Source organism: Cygnus atratus, chromosome 16 (genome assembly GCF_013377495.2).
Source record: "Cygnus atratus isolate AKBS03 ecotype Queensland, Australia chromosome 16, CAtr_DNAZoo_HiC_assembly, whole genome shotgun sequence".
In the NCBI taxonomy this organism is placed as follows: Eukaryota; Metazoa; Chordata; class Aves; order Anseriformes; family Anatidae; genus Cygnus; species Cygnus atratus.
In genome coordinates, this window is record NC_066377.1 from 9,105,787 (window position 1) to 9,125,220 (window position 19,434).

At 36.4% G+C, this 19,434-nt stretch overlaps 1 protein-coding gene across 26 annotated transcripts in view; it reads right to left on the bottom strand.

Moving 5' to 3' along the window:
- STAU1 (staufen double-stranded RNA binding protein 1) overlaps nucleotides 1–19,434 on the bottom strand; it is a 36,448-nt gene that overhangs the window by 6,966 nt on the left and 10,048 nt on the right. For 4 of the 26 annotated variants that reach the window (XM_050714102.1, XM_035548566.2, XM_035548567.2 and 1 more), the window contains 14 exons: nucleotides 19,090–19,366; nucleotides 18,753–18,877; nucleotides 16,845–17,001; nucleotides 15,280–15,418; nucleotides 14,387–14,552; nucleotides 8,978–9,076; nucleotides 7,425–7,655; nucleotides 6,734–6,877; nucleotides 5,927–6,073; nucleotides 5,092–5,164; nucleotides 3,019–3,338; nucleotides 2,140–2,262; nucleotides 534–619; nucleotides 387–434 (listed from right to left, as the gene is read on the bottom strand). In XM_050714102.1, coding sequence (XP_050570059.1) covers nucleotides 387–434; nucleotides 534–619; nucleotides 2,140–2,262; nucleotides 3,019–3,338; nucleotides 5,092–5,164; nucleotides 5,927–6,073; nucleotides 6,734–6,877; nucleotides 7,425–7,655; nucleotides 8,978–9,076; nucleotides 14,387–14,552; nucleotides 15,280–15,418; nucleotides 16,845–17,001; nucleotides 18,753–18,877; nucleotides 19,090–19,282 — 2,051 coding nt within the window. In that variant the 5' untranslated portion in view covers nucleotides 19,283–19,366. Of the gene's footprint in view, nucleotides 1–386; nucleotides 435–529; nucleotides 620–2,139; nucleotides 2,263–3,018; nucleotides 3,339–5,091; nucleotides 5,165–5,926; nucleotides 6,074–6,733; nucleotides 6,878–7,424; nucleotides 7,656–8,977; nucleotides 9,077–14,386; nucleotides 14,553–15,279; nucleotides 15,419–16,844; nucleotides 17,002–18,752; nucleotides 18,878–19,089; nucleotides 19,367–19,434 lie in introns of those variants that run through there. The other 22 variants (XM_035548569.2, XM_035548576.2, XM_050714107.1 and 19 more) reach the window with 10 other exon arrangements.

The following is a 19,434-nucleotide window of genomic DNA, read 5'->3' on the forward strand; positions in this document are numbered from 1 at the left end:
TGTTTACATGTAACTGACCTCTATTTTTAATCAATTAGCAGTTTGCTAATTCCACCATTTTGGTTATCCAAATGATGGAACAATTTATTTTTTTTCTGGTCAAAAATAATAATTTGCAACCCCCCACATTTCCTCTGAGAGCAAGCTGTGAAACCTATACATTGTTTACAGTTTACATGCAGGAGACTTCTAGAGGCTACTGTAACACTCAAACACACTGAAAAGAGTCATGTTATTTATAAATACATGTAACTATTATAAACAGAGGAATCAAAGTCAGAATTCCTCTGTGTCACAGCCATTACATTTTATCCACTTGCTCTTGCATTAAGTTTAGTAACTTGCATTTGACACATGAAAATTATAAGCTTGATCATAAAACCTACCCTCTCATCCTTCTGAGGAAGGTAACAGCCCTTGGCATTTTAACTTCTCTGGCAAAGAAAAAAACCCTCATATTTTATTTGTTTATAATACATCTTAGGGTTACAGGTTTCCGTTAATGCAAGGGTAAGTCAATGGGTCACACTCACACAGACATTGGTCCATTTCCTGTTCTTGGCATCTCTGTGGTTTGTTGGTCCAACTCAGACAGCAACTTCAAAATGTTCAATGCAGCCTAAATGAAAGAAACAGCATTCGAACATTCAACTTGAGTCCATTTCATTTAGTGAGTGAAACCAAGAGTGGGACTCACTTGAAACAAAATAAGCATTCTAACTTTGGTAATATATATTTTTTAAGATGTGTAATTATGGTGGAAAAAATTCAGTGGTGATCTTGCCAATAAACAGCAAAATGGTACTGTGACCGGGGGATTCCCATAGCATTTGTTTTAGCAATGGGGAAAAGCTAATTAAGTGATACTATTACTATCATGGAGAAAGAAACTAAATTAGTAATGGCTCCAACTGTACAGAGCTTAGGTAAAGAACATTAAAATACACAGAACCAAAAAGTCCTTTGCAGAAAAAGAAAAAAAGAAAAAAATATATCAAAAATGCAGTACAGATAGGGCACACGTAAATGCTTAAAGAAAATATATTTTGTCAATGCGGCATTGCTAATGTAAAAGTCACCTCCTTTGAGAACTGAAGAGACTTTTCAGTTTTATTCAGATCAATTTCAGGTGTACGTCTTCAAAATATCCCTGATTAGTTATTCAGCTTTCACTAATGCATGCGCCGTATCTGAACGCAGGAAGGTTTCTCACATCAGCTGAATAACAATGTTTAAACTCCGCAGAGGCTGTCCTGTTCCTTTCATCTACCACACTGACTTGTGTGTGTATTCTTCCAGGAGCTCTTTACAGCAGGGTGTAGAGATAGGTATGAAAATGTCAAAATTAAGTGATGAAGATCAAAGAAATCTCAATCGAAACATAGCCATTATAAAATTACTGCAAAATTTGTAAAAATCAGTAAAAACCAGTTTTTAAGCGTACGTTTTTCAAACTCTTTAGTGTGTGGTCAGTACACTGGTCACCAGTGTTACAACTCTTTCCAAGTTATAGCAGTCTGTGTACTAGGAATGTGCTAGGAATATCTAATGCCTTTTATAGACAGAGCAGAAGACAAGGTCCCTTACAGTTTACAAACTAGAAGACTCATTCTTTCACAAAGAAATATTTCAGCTACTGTGAATAAAAAGATCTTATTTATAAGGGAGCTTAACAGATTTAGACTTCTATTTAATGGTTTACTGCATTTCTTCCCTTTTGGATTCCACTCCAGCAGAAAATCTGGTAATTTGAACCCAAGTATTGCAGTTTCCACCGAGATATCAACCCATTCCATTAAAGAGAAAAAAAAGTGATATGCTCTTGTGTTTTAGAAGTTCCTTTTTACACGTTTTCTTTAATATGTGTTCAGACACATAATATCAAGATAAAACAAATACACTTTTTGTAGATGCAAAATCGTGAGCATATATTAAGCATGTTAAAGGTTATTTAGATTATATTCTGATACTATTCCTCAGTTATTTCAGTAACCCGTGATACCTTTGACAAAACATAGTCAGGGAATTATACAGCATTTAATTGTTATCCAGCAGTAATATGAAATCTTGGTATATCTGCTGCACCTCTTAGAGCTCACTGAAGTCAAAAAGAAAGCATTTCAGCAATATTCATCATACCATATCATGGCAAGATTCTACGTCCTTTCCAATTCCATGGCTGATCAGTGGTGGCTGAGAGGAACAGTTTATAAGAGATACAAACTCATTCTTGTTATTTTTTGGAAAGTCTTTATATTCAACCTAAAGGAGACAGAATGATTTAGTTCTTTTCAGTTAACCAGGTACAGGAAATACATCACGATTGCTAAAGATTATTTCCCCATACACATAGCCAAACCCTACTTTTATTGATTCTCTGACAGCCAGTAAGAACCATTTACTTCCAAGTTTGAATTCAGTTGCAATTGTTTTGAGTAATCACAAGAACTCTGCAAGCCTTCTGAATAACAGTTGCTACATAGTAATGATTGTTGCTGAGATCTTTATTCTGATCACAGCTACCTGCATTTATTTTTTTCCTATTTTACTTCTTAATCCATGGAGTTCTTATTGAGAGTAATATTCATAATGTATCAATATAGAAAATTAAATGCAATTCTAATTAAAGGGACCAAACACAAGAAAATGTACAGCTCACAGCAAATGTTAATGTATCAAGGATTTTTCAAAAAAAATGATTTCAGATCAACCGAGTACAAGTTCACATTATGTTCCCACATCACGACAATTTGCAGAAAATACTACTTTCAATTTCATTCTTCAATGAGACCTAGAGATTAGCGCTGAATTAAGTCTGAACACGTAGTGCATAAATGCATATTTGAAAACCAAATAAAAGAGCTGTAAAATTCAGTACATTTTGTAGGTAAAATAAAATGTTTACATGAACTTCAGCTTAACAAACAGCTTCAGAGTACATCAGTGCTAAAAGAAATGTAAACAAGACATACTAGTTTGGATAGCTTTGGAAGAACTATTGCAATACTGAACATTTACCTGGATTCCTTGAACGTTGGAAAGATAGTCCAGCTGCTCAGAGGGCCTAGTAAGTGGTCCGTGGGGTACATGGCCTGATGAGTTGTTATTTTTTAATATGGTCTCAGCAGTAGGAGAAGTACCACCATACAATAGCTCTCTAGCAATCATTGCTGTTACAGTAGCCTTGGCAGGATTTGGGGCTGCCCTATTGAATTCTTTGGTGTGGTGTCCTTGATTGGCTCCTACAGCTTGTGCAACCTCAGGGACCATGGGAAGAATTCCAGCAGGAAGCTGCTGATGACTGAGATAAGGCATCCTAAACTCATCTTCTTTATTACCTGCGGAAAGGAGAGGTACCATCAATACAGAGCTTGCTTACTGAGTAAATGATTCAGTGCAAGACCTGCTTCTGCCAAAAGGAGCACATTTACCTCCAGGAGCAATTTCTCCACATTAGTCAAGCTTACAGACATCTCAGACACTTGCAAACACATTCTAGATGTATCTTTTGGTTTCAGAATCATTTATTTCATGATTTGAACTGTAGGAGTGAATAATGACACCATAGAATGGCTAGAACCATTAAATATTAAATCACCATTAAATATTGTAAAGACAGTAACAATGGAGCCTGCAAAGTTTATACCATGTATAATGAAAATGTAAACAGGTAGGTAAGATTAAATGTAAAATTAGCACAGCATGAAGCAGCAAGAATCACTGTTTGCAACAAATATCCAACCACCATCAACTGATAGCAATTTATTGACCTTACAGCCTAAGTTAGTTTTAAGAGGGATAACAGCAACTTTGTATGGGGAACCCACACACAGAACTGTGGCAAAAAGTTCAAGGTGTGCTCAAGAAAGATGGGGGAGACAATGCCACCAAAATAAACAGAGGAGTCAGTATTAGGGCTGAATAGATAAGTGAAGTTCAACAGGACTGAGCTGCTGCAAGACTAAGAATGAAAGCCAAAACTGGTAGATGGAAGAAAGCAGGAATAACAGAGCAGTGATAGCAAAGTTTGAGTAAGGACTCAGGAATTTTACCTAAGATTTTATGAATGCATGAAAACATTACTAACATCCAAGTCAGTCAATCCCATTTGTTTATAACTTAAAACAACAAAATTATACTTAAAGAAACAAACCATCTGAAACATACTATCCAGAACAGAATTATTTAGTCATTAACAAACTTTCTATAATGACTGCTCCCAAGTTTACATTAGAGAAATCAAACTCCTCTATGCTTGGTGGCCAGGATTTTTTATTTGTTTTGACACCCTTTCCCATTTTCATCCCAGGAACAGTCTTCAACATAGTGCAGTTATTCCCTCAACACCTGTAAGGTGATGCAGCCAAATTTAACACAGTTAACTACCAAATTCAGCAACATCCTCCTCCCGTTGCTACTCTGAAGACAGACAGGGAGTAGCATTTCTGGGGCATTCTTCCAACCCGCAACCGTTCTTCCAAACCTGAAAGGCTGTTCCCAGGTGGCAGAAACACCAACCCTTTTCCATGGAATCTGCTTCCATCCTCATTTAGGCCGTACATCAGAGAAACTTTCTCTTGAGTCAAAGAGGCTGATCTCTCCTCCTCCCCTTACCTTTGCCTCACACAGGAATTGCCTCAACTTCATTTCTGCTTTTAATAGTAGGAGCACCTTCCCTGGACCAGTGCAATGCTTGATTCCGAACATTTATTCTTGCACTAGAAAGCCCTAGACATCGATTAAAGCTTGCCCCAAGACTTCCCCGCTAGCGGTGAGAGAAGCCTTGACACCACAGGTTGGAGCAGCTGCACTGCCACCAACTGCCTGACTGACACATTAGCGCACACATGCTTTTGGATCAGCCAAAAGCTGAGCAGGAGGCCAAGCAAGCCAAATAGTGTACAACTCGGGAGAAATAAGCACTGGTATTTCAGCTAAACCCTGGCATGGTACAGATTTAGTTTGCAGGCCAGCAGTTGCACACCTCTGCTCATTACAGCATGTTAAATGACACTACTGAAGGGACTGGGAAATGTGTCTTACATATGTACATGCCAACAGGGCCATGCTTCTTTCAGGAAGGTTACTTACTAGTTGAAGTCTCTTCAGAGCCTGGCTCAAAGAAGGTTACTTTTCTTCCATCACCTGGTTTCTTCACTGGTGTCTTTAAAAAAAAAAAAAAAAAGAGACCAAACAACATCCCTTAAAAACTTTTTTCCCCAAGTTTTCAAGATATAGGTGATCTATCAAAATTTTACCTAAGAATTTATTATTCAAAAACCTCAACTATTACATATCCATCAAAAAGACAAGTTCAGGGATTCTTATTTTTTGAATGAGTAAAACTAGCTACAGACTACTGTAGTGTTATTAGGAACGCAGATGTTGAGAACTTGAAAAAGTTAGTTAAGCTAACTTTAATATTGCTAATAACAACATGCATTGGACACAAGTGAACACATACATGAAAAGGAGAAAATTAAACCAGACTTGCTATTTTAACTCCACAGTAATATCTACCGAACCAACAGATGAAGAATGCATGGTTTTTCATGCTAAGGCCAAAGAAAGAGACCTGAAACAAGCTTTTGTCTGCAAATATTCATAAGGCCATCTGAAACTATTGCTACCACAAAATCCTATACAGCTTACATGTTTGCAAGTTTCTAAGACCAAATACATCAGTTATTCACAGGTTGAGCCATTCTGTGAAGAATACATTCATTTAGCCTTCTGATGTGACTGATTTTTTCTTGCAAAATTGAAATTCTTGATGTATCCAAAATGTACTGTTATTTAGAGAACAGCCACCTCAATACAACAGTCTTCTGACTAGTGCAGACAGCATGAATTTAGGATACTGTTACTGTCTTCAAAGCTGCTATTTAAACTCATCAAACAGTGACTGATACTTGAAGAACATTACCTTCTCTTCTGTCTTTAATGCTGGCTTTGGAGGCTGAGGTTGAGGGATTTTGAAACCTAAAATTTCCAACATATTTTCAGCTGCATTTCGTTTAGCAACTTTTTTGTTCGTGCCCATTCCTTCAGCTGTGTGTACACCAACTTTCACCTGGACAAAAGAGGAAGAAAAAGCAAATAAAATCTTAAGCAGTAGTATTAGGATTCACTCATCAATCACCTGCATCTCAAGTACAGCATGAGTCACAAAATAGCTCAAGTAATTATTCTAAACAAGAATTATCCTGCCATTTATTATCCATGATCATTGGCCTCTAAGCACAAAGCCAAACAGACATAGCATAATCAGCTGTATTTCATCATCACATCTTGGCACCAGCCTAAATGCTCAAAAGTGGCATCACAGTCGATATCCTTTGCCAGGCTGAAGTTACAAGTTTAGCAGATTTCCTAACGCACTGGAAGGGAACTAATTTTTCTGCTTTGTCCAGGATACAAGAGAGAGCTGGAGAACATTAATTATTAGAGGCTAATAGATACCCAGTGTCAAAAATACTACTATGCTCCTAGCAGAATGTTATTATTCCTGTAAATTAAATACAGTAGGAAGTTACAAGTAGACTTCTGGTGTCCTATACTAATTTTTTTTTTCTAATCATTACTCAGATCACTTTTCTTGAACCTTTATCTTCCTTGGATGGAATCTACTACATATTTTTGTAATAAATTTAATGGAAATGTGGCCATAATCCTGTTATTTTGTATATCATCATGACGCTGATTACAATAAGCCAAAAAAAAACATACAAACCTGCATAACAAATTCCCTGCGTCTTGGAAGACCACGTTCTGTGATAAGCATGTACTCTGGTTCCTTTTCTTTCTTGGCCTGCTGTATCTGGGCAAGTCTGCTAATGGGATTCATGCCTTGACCATATTCTGGACTTGTTTGCAGCTACACAGAATAACGTTTAGGAAATAAGCCAAAATTTGTGAATGTTTGGTTCAACAGACAAAATGCAGCGTGCCACTGAGTTCATTCATCTCTAGAATTTAAAAACACTAAAGCAACAGTTATTTAATGAAACACCTTTACGGCCAAGGAGAAACACTCAATTTATTTGTCTCTGCTGTCATGGTTGACCACATACGACCTACCACTGGAAACAGCTTCAGAGGGATTGTCGTATGTTAGAAGGGACGTCGTATGTTAGAAGGGACAGGTTTGCAGGAGAATTTGCAGAGGTAAAAATCAGGCAAAACCCTAAACCATAAAATCTAAGGCTTGAAAGTCAGAGCTTGATTTTTAGGTACCACCCATTCTTTTATCTCATTTCTCTTTCATTCTGAATTTACTGTTAACCATTGTAATAATGGTGAACCCCATTTAGAGTGGGAGCAAAATATTTGTAGCACCAAACTACATTTGAGTTCAAAATTGACTCAAACATCTCCCATCTGACGATTATTTACAACAGTTGGATTTTCAATTTGTGTCTTACCTTCACTATTGATTTTGTTTTCTTTTTGATTCGCGGCTTCATTTTCTCAACTGTAGGAAGGGGTGGCAGTTTTTTCAGTTCTTCTAGGACTGCTATTGCAGCATTTTTCTTTGAGATCTTCTTGCTCTTTCCTTCACCTTCACCCATGAATTCTCCAACTGACACCTTGGTTACAAAGCTCTTCATATGGGGAGGACCACTTTCCTTAGTCACCTGTTTCAGAGGGAAAAACTGAGTGAAAGCGTGATAAACACTTAGTAAAAATGGTAGGGCACATTGTTTATAGCAAAATTCTTTCAAACACTATGGGTAAAAAGATTTCAGATTTTCATACAATTCAGAAAATGGCTATGTAAATCATACCCTAATTACATATTCCCACCCAAATAAAAATGTATTTTTAAAAGATCAGATGCAGCAAGCAGTAAACAGCATTAACATATTATAGTCATTAACCCATCTTATTTATTGATTTACTCCTTCAATATAAAAATGATTGGTCTATTTCATCAACATGTACTTCCAGACAAATAAATTCACCTCACTAAATACATCATGTTACAGCAATAGAACGTTACTGAGAAAGCAATTATTTGGGATCCAGCAATTTAGTTTAGAAATCAAGAATTCTGGAGACATCTAAGGGTTAGCTACTTGCTACAGATTTAGTCTTAACTCCATTCATAACAAATCGTACTTCAAAATATTCAGAGTCAAAAATTGAAAATGAGTTAAGAACTTCCACCCACAACTGGCTTTGTGTGACAGTATATTTTTACCAGTGATGCTCAGGCCAATCTGTTACAATTGTAATATTCATATAAAAATTCATAAAACAGTTTTAAAAGCAATTTAGTTACACACAATTGCATTTTCTTACTGTAATCATTCATGTAGTTGACTGAAACGTTACTCTGCCAGCTCAAGAAGGCAACATGACACATTAAGATTTTAATGCAACAAAGATGGTCCTATGGAAGCTATTGATTTAAGGTAACTAAAATGATCAAAGAGGGGCAAAGAGGCAGCAAGCAGCCAGGCCAAAGGGAAAGGAAAGTAAGATGCACATGAGGTCAACTCATGGCAAGAAAAGAAACCTGTCTATGAGATTCTGCAACTTGCAGGTAGTCCACATCAGTGCTTAAGTAAGCAAATACTTCCATAAATAATTTCTTTTAGAGTGAGTTATACTTTTCTGCCTGGACTTCACACCTCAATGTTCTAATCTTTAATGTGGGTTTGTGTTTTGTTTCTTTACTATAATACTGTCGTTTCAAAAAACTTGGAAAAGATTGCACAGATAACCACAGCATAGCTGTTCACTCATGCTATGATTTTAGTGCATGAATCTGTGAACAGGTGGATTTCTTTCTTTCTTTACTTAACCATGTAAATTCTGAGACAATCAGAGCGACTGTCAAAGGTAAATGTGTATTCACAACTAACAAGGCATGTTAAAAGTCAGTTGTTTGGCTTATCTAGAAAGACTCTACTTAATGTGTACCCTTGATATTCTAATAAAAACAAATCTAGAGCTTGGAAAATAAACATACCTCAAAATTCACAGGCAAGTTCCTTTTAAGTGCAATCTCAAAAACTTGGCTTATTTCAGATTTATTGAGATTTTCATCATCTGGTTCTTTCCCGTTAACCTAAAAGAAGCATACTCTATTTAAAATAATGATCCTATTAAATTGAATTTTATTAATCCAACCAGTTTATTGAATTCTCAAATTTGTAAGTAGTTTAACTTTTACTGCCATTTTACGTGAATGTGTATAAGTGCAGCACACATACTACAGAACTAAAATTTAGGAAGCTCATTTAAGGTGTATGTGTAAAAGCTAGCAAACCTCCATATTTTCATGTGCTCATCACAGGAAAAAACAAATAGAATAAGGGCCAATGGGTTTAAAAATCTATTTATAGAAAACCAAACTGAAGTGTTGAATGAACTGCTTTCCAAATGGAAGTACCTTTATGAAATACAGTTTTCATATGCTGATTGGACATTTGTACCAAAAGCACTGAGACAGTAACAGATAAGAGAAAGGGCAGGAAAAATAAAGATTCTGAGAATGGGACCAATGTCAATAAAGGATGGATCATTAGACCCTGGCATAGTCCTGTCTTTCAACATGCTCCCTTGTAAGTTCTTCATCTATGGATTTTTCTCATCATTTGAAAAACATACTATCAGGAACTTGCCTTAAATCAAATAGTGTATATTTCTGACATCTTACACCTGCTAGAAGGACAGCAGTGCCAGGTGGAGCTTACCTACAGGCACTTCTACGTATCTCCAGGTAAAATTTTGATTGTGATTCCAAAAATGTCTTCACTGATGTTGGTATCAACATGAACTAAGAGGCATGGTAACAGCAACAGAGAAATTTTAAGACTAAGTGTCCAGCAGTGATATAGGAAAGATTATGATAAAGATGAATAGCAACAATTACACCAATTATATTACACCATAAAACTGGTTAAACAACCAGGCAACAAAAATGATTTAAATATTTTATTGGAGCAGCAGAAATATGCTAGAGAGCTCTTATCAATTAAAGCTAGTTTTGGTAGCAAGCATCCCCAATCTCCGTTACTAGCAAGTTAGATCAGAACATGAAGGACATTTGGTTTCCACTACTCAAAGCAGCCTCTTCCAAGCTCAGAACAAAATATGGGTAAAATTAATCTGTGGTTTTCACGCCTCCCTACTGTCCCATCAGATTTTACACTGTTCTTATGGACTGACCACATATTTCAGGTCTGAGTCACAACATTTCAGAATACATACACCCCAATATCCTTTCCTACAAAAATAACGTCTGATACTGTAGTGCTAACACTACTACATCTAGTCTTCAACCTCTGAGCCAGATGTGTACATTGAGCAACCTTCAGGTCTGCAAAAACCAAGACCACATGATGGCACCACTCCCAAAGGAGTGAAGTGCACCACAGTGCACAAGAAATGTCAAGGCGATACCTACCCTACAGGAACCCCACACTACATCTCAGCAGGAGGCACAATGCAGGTAAAATTTGGCAAAACTAAGCCTGAAGCTAGGAATCAAAAATCTTGATCACCATATTCTAAAACCTATTTCAAATGCAGGTGGTAGGTTGAAAATGAACAGCATCATATTCCAGGAAAAGTATTTGAACTTAGGGGCTTATTTTATTATGGTCTAAGTGTTACAGCAAGTTTACTGCCAGCAACTATAGGAATGATCTTAACTGTCTTTAACTCTACTGTCAACATATTAGCACAATCACTTTAATTACAAATATTTTTCCCGTTCTTGTAATTTCAGATATATTCCAGCTTCTCAAATTCCCACATTTTTCCTTTATAAGATGACAGGGCAGGGCTTCTCTTTATTGGATTAGACTTTTTGCATTTAAAATCCTTTCAAAATAACATAAATAGTATGCAATTACCCACTACATGATGGTGTATATTCTTCACATATTATTTCAGCTCTGTTCATATGGTTTAAAACACAGGTACTTTTTCTTTCCCCAATGTTTTTATTAAAAATGAGTAAATTAGGTACTTTTTTTTTTCTTCAAAGTTTATATTAGAAACAAGTAAATTAATAACAAAATATTACACTATAGTTATTCTACTATTTTGTCTCTATTTGAGTCCTAGACCAGTTTATTTTATATATCAAAGATAACCACCCCCTCCCCCTTGCTGCATACCTCAAGGCAGATAATCTATAAAGTCTGCTTTTAAAGTAGTTTGCACGTGTGCATTCCTCTCCAAGGAATCTATGCCTCTAAATCAGAATGAGACCACAAACAAGCATTTACTACACTTAGCTTTCATCAAATTGTTCAATCCATCTCTATCAAATGAAAAGTCACACAAAGAAACAAAAGCGATACATTAAAAAGCTCCCGGATAAATTGCAAAAGCAATGTACACATTTACGAGGGGTCTCCTCTTTTCTAGGAAGTCTTTCAACAAGTACTTCCTCAAAGACTGCTTATAAGCAAATTATGAAAACCAGCAGAATTGCTGATGAGAACCACATTGATTTCAACATAGTTATCAGTCTATTTTCTTCCATGTTAAGGGGTATAAAGTGCAGCTGATATTTAACAGATAAATTAGGAAAAAGAACATAGAAGCAGTTCTGGTTCTGCTGTTTTCATGCAAAACGTTAGAAGTTCTGTCTAAGCATTGTGCTAGAAACCATTGCTTTCTAAGCTTTAAATCTGTGCTTTATTATCTCTGTCTTTGAATATACAAATAACCTTGTACTGCCTCCTTGCGGGGTGTCTTAACTCCCATCATAGACCTAATTTAGGGTGGAACAGTCCTTTGGAGGTTTCCTACTACAGCCTCCAGCTCAAAGTAGAGATGACTTAAAATTAGATCAGTTGCTCAGACAGGAATTTGTATAGTTGAGAGCAAATGTTATTAATTTTTTTTTCCTGCCACTTGCTTCCAGATTTGTGCTAAGAAGGTATGGGAAATGGTTATTCTTACCCTTAAAGGCTAGTCATTTTATTCAATGATTTCTTCTTAAGCATTGATTATTTTCTGGCTAAAAGTACAAGAGTTCAAGATTGTACAATTTATTTATACATGCGCACACTAATGGGATACACGAAAACGTGTTTAAAAGGAAAATTACTGGCAACATCAAATGACAGGAAGTATCAGGATTACGTCTGCTTGTGAAATCTCCATTTGTCTCCATTGTATACATGCTATAACAGAATCTCTTACACCTTACACTGTCGTATCCCTCAAGGACCTTGCCTCACTGAATGCAAAAACTAAGAGTGCTCACTTAGTGGGAAAATCTTCCTTATTTCATCTTCATCTTGTCTAGTGCAAAAAGCTGTTACAAAGACAGTAATTCCCGCAGACACTCCTAAAACCGTAATAGTTCAGAACCACAAATATTAATGAACCTAGTATTTGATTACCACATTTGAAATTAAGACCTAATTGGAGTGTTTGCTATAATCCAGCACTCTGTGTTCAAAGGATTGCTCTCCTTAAGCATAGCTGTATTTCTCACTGTTCACTTTGTAGACAAGTCAAGCATAAATTAAGAAAATGACAAATGCATGTTTCTTGTGAAAGTTCACCTAAAGTGACTTGTCCAGCGTATGTATAGAAGGGCCAAAACAGAAGGGAGGTTGCAACTGGTTTATTCACAAAACAGTTCTCCCTTCTTGCAATCTTTTGCATTGCTGACAACAGCGTTTCCCTTGTCATGTCCTTAAAAACAATAAAAAGAAGAGATACCCTCTAGGTTTACTTTCCTAACCTCTTGATTCACACCGTTTACAATGAATGAGACATCCTATAGAAAAGGATACACAGTCATATAAAGACAATTACAGCGTTTGCTCTGATGACCTCACATTACTCAACTTTAAACACAACTCTACAAATATTCAAAAAGCCACTTGCACATAGGCATTTCTGAAGTGAACAGAAAAGAACTCAGTTATGTGTGATCCTATGATTTTCTGTAGAGTTGGACTCCTCTGGTCCAGTACACAAACTTCCACTAGCTAAGGTGGAAAACCAGCTGACGACAGTAGGTCAATCTTTCAGGACAATGAACACAAAAAGAGGCTATTATGCATCAGTGACACCGAATGACAATAGCCAGAAATTTAGGGCTTCCCTGCATTGAAAGGAAATACCCCCCTGCCCTGTTTGATCTCTTCTGCTTGAAGACCTCCTGCTTGTCCCTGACCACACTCTACCTATTACCATTTTTGATTTCAGTGCAAAACTAATCTCAACTCTGTCAGCTTCTGTTCCCAGAGTCACTGTCTTCCCTGATTACAAGCTTTTGTAATCCCTTGACTCCCTTGTTAGTAGCCTCCATTATTCACTAATTTACATTCTTCTAGAACTCTGTTACCTGAAACACTACCATCAGTGCCTCCTAGGCCTCTTCCCTGAACTATCAAACGCGGTATTTTTCCCTAATTATCTGGGCAATGCTCTCTCTAACACTAATTTTTAACTCAATGTCCGTTCGCTTCCCCACGTTTCCTCAGTTCTCTTGCTCTGTCATTCCTGGTAGTTCCCATTTTTATTTTTTTTCCTTTTGCCAAATTCTTTGTTTTACTTCTTTTTCAGCATATAGCCAGACTATGTAACTAAAAGTTCTTACACTCCCCAGACTCTAAGTTATTAGCCCTAGCTTCTACTCCCTGGTTTTAAAACCAAGGCCTTGTAACTCAGGCAAGACTAAATACACACTTTGTAGGAGTCTGTAGTCAGAGTAGTTAGTCAGCACCTATAAAGGGGGTGCATGCAGTCAACTCAACACCAGGAGCTCACGTGCACACAATGAGACTTCCTGCCTAAGCAGCTTAATAAATAAATAAATAAATAAATAAAATAAAAAACCAAGGGTCTTTGGAATGGGAAGTGCTGGGCAACCATAAACATATGGAGGGATACAAGTTTGTTTCTTATTATTCACATTCATATATTATTCATATAAAAAAGTGTGCATGAGTTTACTACTTCCATGAACTTTCTGCCCTGATGTTCTTTCCAAGATCACAGCGGAATTTTGCCCAGGAAGCAAACCCTGATCTTTGCCTGTGCTGGAATGTAAGTACCCTGTTTAGACACTTCTTCAGAAGTTTGCATATTATCTGTACCTGATAAGACATTAGTTCCTATCTATGTTTCCAGTGCTCATATCTGACAGAAGTCTATAGTATTGCTGTGGAAAAATACGACAGCAAAAGAATTAATATAACTTCATTTGGGAAAATTCTAGTTCCACAGAAAATTATTATTTAAATTGTTTCTAGTGACACAAGTAGATCAACACTATCACATAGAATTAAATTTCACAACTATCATCTTCCTCTCAATTTGGAAAAAAAAAATAAAATCTACAACAATATCTCAGTTTATCTTAGCAATTTATGCTTAGAACACTCAGATTAATTCCCACCTCTGGTTTCTCAGGCAAGGGCTCATTCTGCAGAACTTTCAGTGCTTTAGCAGCTGCATCATGCTTAGCAGCTTGTCTTGTTCTTCCTTTCCCATGAAACTGCTGCCCTCCGATTGAAAGCTCAACTTGATAAAGCAAAGGCCCAACAGGAAATGGGTAAAAGTACCTACGAAGAGAGAGATTTAAATAAGTAAATAATTTTGCTTGCAAAAGTAAACAATCAGAAACGTAAGTTATGCATGGATGAAGCTCTTGGGTATCAGGAAATACCACTCAGCATGAAGCAACAGTATTAAAAAGCCAGATTTTCATTCAAAGTCTAAAAGATCTTAGGGAAATCTCTCTGAAACAGAGTATCAGCATTTCTTGTTTTTAAAATATGAAAACATTTCTAACCAACTGGAACAGTGAAAGACAATATATGCTTTGACAAACTTGGCAGTCCAGCAAGTTTGGAATTCTTGATTCCAATGCTCATAACTTTGTTTAAACTGAAGCTGAAATTTAAATAGTCAGTTTTAGAAAAAGCATCAAGCTGTTTTCCTCACTTTTTGTTTTTACACAGAAAGGAAACACAAGAAATATTTAGCTGTTCACTTTGTGAAGATGGATATATCCAGCTTTTTTCCAGGTTTTGAAGTGCCCTTCAAAACACTTCATCATTGGGTTCAATTCCTTCTTCTCCTTCCTCTTCCCCCAGAAGAAGAACCATTTAAAAAAAAAATGCAGTTATGCATGGGGTGTACTGATCAAAACCTTTTTGCCCCAAACTAGCTGAACTTCAAGCTTAAGGGACGTTGCATTTTTGGTAGTTTTCAGAAGATAGCATCAAAAAAGAAAGTGGAATTTCAAAGATCTGGGGCTGCAAAACCAAGCCATTAAACAATACGTACCGTGGAGGATAAGTACCACCTCTCATAGTATAGTTGTAAGTGGATCTCATCCCCGTATAAGGATCAATAGGTTTGTACATAGGTTTCTTTCCCAGCTTCATGCAAAGTGCATTCAACTCCACTGTGGGGGTTACACTGTCTAAATGAAAAGGAACATAAAGAGAGTTGTCCGGCTGTCACTAGAGACTGAAGCAATATAAACTCTCATCCTGTCTCCAAGCACGGAAAAAGGAGGCTACATTTTGCCATGTGCAATACTCTTAAACAAATGAGCTCTGAATATGAATACCAATGAAAACAAAGAAATTAAGTGTGTGAGATGCATATCAAGTTGGCAGCCTACAACAATTTTGTAACAGGATTTGTCACAAAAGTGTAACTTTTTTTAATAGTATGTTTGTAACTATTTTTTTGGTAAACCTTTGTGAAGGTACTGATTTATTTATTTTTACAGCGTATTTCACAATGTGGTGTGCAGAACAAATGTATTTTTCTTAAAAAAATCCTTTTAAATTAACAGACATGCTACGTATCTTCTGCTTCTGTTGTTTACTGATAATGATCAAATGTTTCTCTTTGTACTCAATGACTAAAAGGGATCTTTATGACTTCACTTTCAAATTGCAGTTTGCCTTATGACAAGGAAGGTATATTGCTGCTGAGGGCTCTAAACATTTTTCTCAATGCAGACTTCATGTGGATGAGAAATTGACTCACTGACTATTCTTATTTGATAAAGAACAGTCACATAAATGGTCATTTTTTTCTATCACAAGCCTCACTGGCTCAAAAATCAGCGTGCACTCTAGTACAATAGTGTTTTGATATAAGGCAATTGCCAAAATAAAGTGAAATTATGCAGCATATTCACAGGAAAAAAATAGGCAATTGCTAGTTTCTAATATTTCCCCCGTTCACTGTACAGAACGTTTCTAAAGAATGAATTCAAGTGATATCAGAATACAACTGGTATTAAAGATAGGTTTTACCCTTTGCTGAATGAAATAATGGTATCCTAATAGCTCTCAATTCAGGTGACACGGGGAAGATGCAAAACTATCGCATGTGCAGCTGAGATGTGAAGCTACTTCATACTTAATTTTACATTTTAAATACATTCTAAAAGCAATCTTACTAAACTGAGAAGTTGCCTAAAAATAACCACAACTTAAATGCTTTTATACAACTCAACATCTACTTCTCTTTAAAGAAGTGCAATGATGCACCTTCCAAAGTTCAGATCCAATTGCTCAACACAAATTTAGTTTGTTTTTTGTTTTTTAACCTAAATTTCCAAAGAAATCTTTATCGTAAAAATTCTGAATTATTCTGTAAGAATCACCGAACATATTCATCTGCCTATGCAAAAAATTATGATCACAGATTAACACCAGATGACTTTCTACAAAACCCAGATATTGTTATTTTTAAATAAGCAAAAGATAATTTCAGTATCGCAATTTTTATTCATCCTTACGAAACTTTAACATACATGCCAAAAGAAAGGTGTATTGCATACGTGCTTTTTGTGTTGTTTTTTAAAATCAGCTTGCTGAGGTATATACCTGGATTCTTGCCTTCGCTACGAGATGGACGAGCTGTAGGTTTAGGGAATTTTGTCCCTTCCAATGCTTTGGCAGCTGCCGCATGTTGCGCTTTTTTAATACTAGTTCCTTCAGCTTCCCAGTGCTGGTCCCCAAGAGTCAGCTGCACTGTAAACACCTCAAAATAGAGAAATACAAAACAAATTTTTTATTACAAGTGGGTTCAGAATTCACATTATTTATTAGGGCATGTCATGGAACAGTGAGTCTTTAGTGATGCAAAAGTCAAAAAGATAGTAACCAACACTTTTCTTAACTGCTATGTCAACTCCAGATTTTAAACGCTTGGGACATCTACAGGATATTCCTGATTAGTCAACTACGAATTTCACAAAAATTGTAGCCAGCACTATCCTGCATGTTGCAGGAGATCATATAGGCTATAAAACAGAAGAGGCAATGTGCAGAGAGGTGACCACTGCATGGATAACTGGTATGCCAACATTACTCTGAACAGCTGCCTTGAAAATCGGACTGTTATTCCGTAACAGCTTGTTGCTTTAGCACTTTTTTAAACTATATTTTCCAGTAGTTTAAAGAAAGGTAAGCTCACACTGCACCATAAAACCGCCTACATGCCCCCAGGTGAGTGCAAGCCTGTCCGATTATAGAGCAAAACTCCATGGTGCTTCTTTTTAAGTATGTGGGATAAGGAAGGATATATATTGCCCTAAATTTTCACAGATTAATCAGACAACAGAAAGCTAAAGTCTCCCTGGTAATTAAATGAAGTTTAATTTCAATCAGAATGAAAATGCAAGTGAACAGATGCTCTGAATATTATTCCAATACCTTTTGTAAATGCAGACCTTGCCAGCTTTGCACGTTGAAGCTGCCGTTACACACATTACGGATAAAACATTTTAGTTCTTAGTATTATTCATTTTGAAGGCAATTCCTCTAACATACAACACTCGCACTGTTCCAGGAAACACTTTAAGGAGAGGATGTCAGATTAGGATATCCCACGCTGTTTTTCCTTATATGCCTTGACCTCAGTACTCATACAACAGAGACCTCTAATGAGTATTAAAAAGGTAAATAATGCTAAAGCTCACATTTTCAGTATTTTTTGAAATAACACAAATGGCTTGTATATTTGCCGTATTCCTGAGAAGTTATCTCTCTGCACACAAACAGAACACTACACAAATTATATATTACTGAGATTTTAGCAAACTATAAGACATACACAATGCTATGTGATGAACAACACATGGTGGTTATCTTAGGCATTTTGATAATTCTCACCGTGAAGGACTAAAGATTGTTTGCTAAATTACATAACTACATAGACACAAAAGCACTACAACTCATTATATACTATTTTTCCTGCAGAAAACTAGTTGCCATAAAACCTCCTGCAACTCAAAGGATAATTTGGACTAAGAAACTATTTTGGTCTTTTAAAATTTGTGGGATTTACTTCCAAATATTAAAATGCAATACGGGAAGAACACAGAAAATTTGAAGGCAAGACGCAGAGCACAGGTTTAACTTCATACCAGAAACAGATCGTGAAAGCTCATACTTAATACAAAATTTCTGAGCAAAGGCTGCAAGGGGCAAACCTTGCTTGACTAAACGGAAATCAAACCCAAGCACCTCGTAATGGAGCCATCAAATAACTCTGCAAAAAAACTAGGTAGTTTTAGGTAAGAGGTAAGTTCAGCCATAATATATTTTGGGAAACCAACCTTTTAGCACATATTACAGCTTCACACTCCCTTATCACTGGCATTTTGATGAGCTTCTCATTCCTCTCTATTATTCTGTATTATCTTGCACCAAAAGCACATACTTTGCCTTTCCACTAAAAAAGTGAAAGAGCGTGAACAATAGAAACAAGAAACTTATATGAATATTTACCTTAGAATGAGCTGGACCTTGCTCACTCAGAAGCTTATATTCAGGCTGAATCTTGTTGAAACGGGCTAACTCATTCACAAGACACATTGGCGTTTTCTCTTTGGGGTTTGCCATGTTAGAAGGAGCTGAAAGATTACAGAAAACAGACAAATGAACAGGTAGCAATGAACACTACTACCATTTTAAATAAAAATCCCACATTGTCCTAACATCTAGGTGTCTGCAATACAGAGTTCACATTACAAGCTACTATAGTTGGATATATACTACTTTTAAAATATTTATAGGCCCAAGACATCTAGAATACATACATTTATTAACAGACACTCAATCTTACCTGCAGCTGCGTTGGTGGATGTAACAGATGCAGAGGGTAAAGCAGAATTTTGGATAGGTCTACCTGCATTTTCAGAGGGCAAAGAACTAGTAGTAGAAGGAATACTCAATGGCTGTGAAAGAGACGGGTTCTTATTCAGTATTTGGCTCCCTGCAAGGGCAGTAGAAGGATTCTGAATTTGAACTTGAGACATGTTCACTTCCAACCAGAGAAAATTACTGTAGGTAAACAGCTTTGAATGCAGGCAAACTCAGTATGATGGAACCGAATTGCTGACCTAAAATGTAAAGATGAAAAAAAGATTATATTGAATGTTTAGCATTCTTTAAGTAACAATCTATTAAA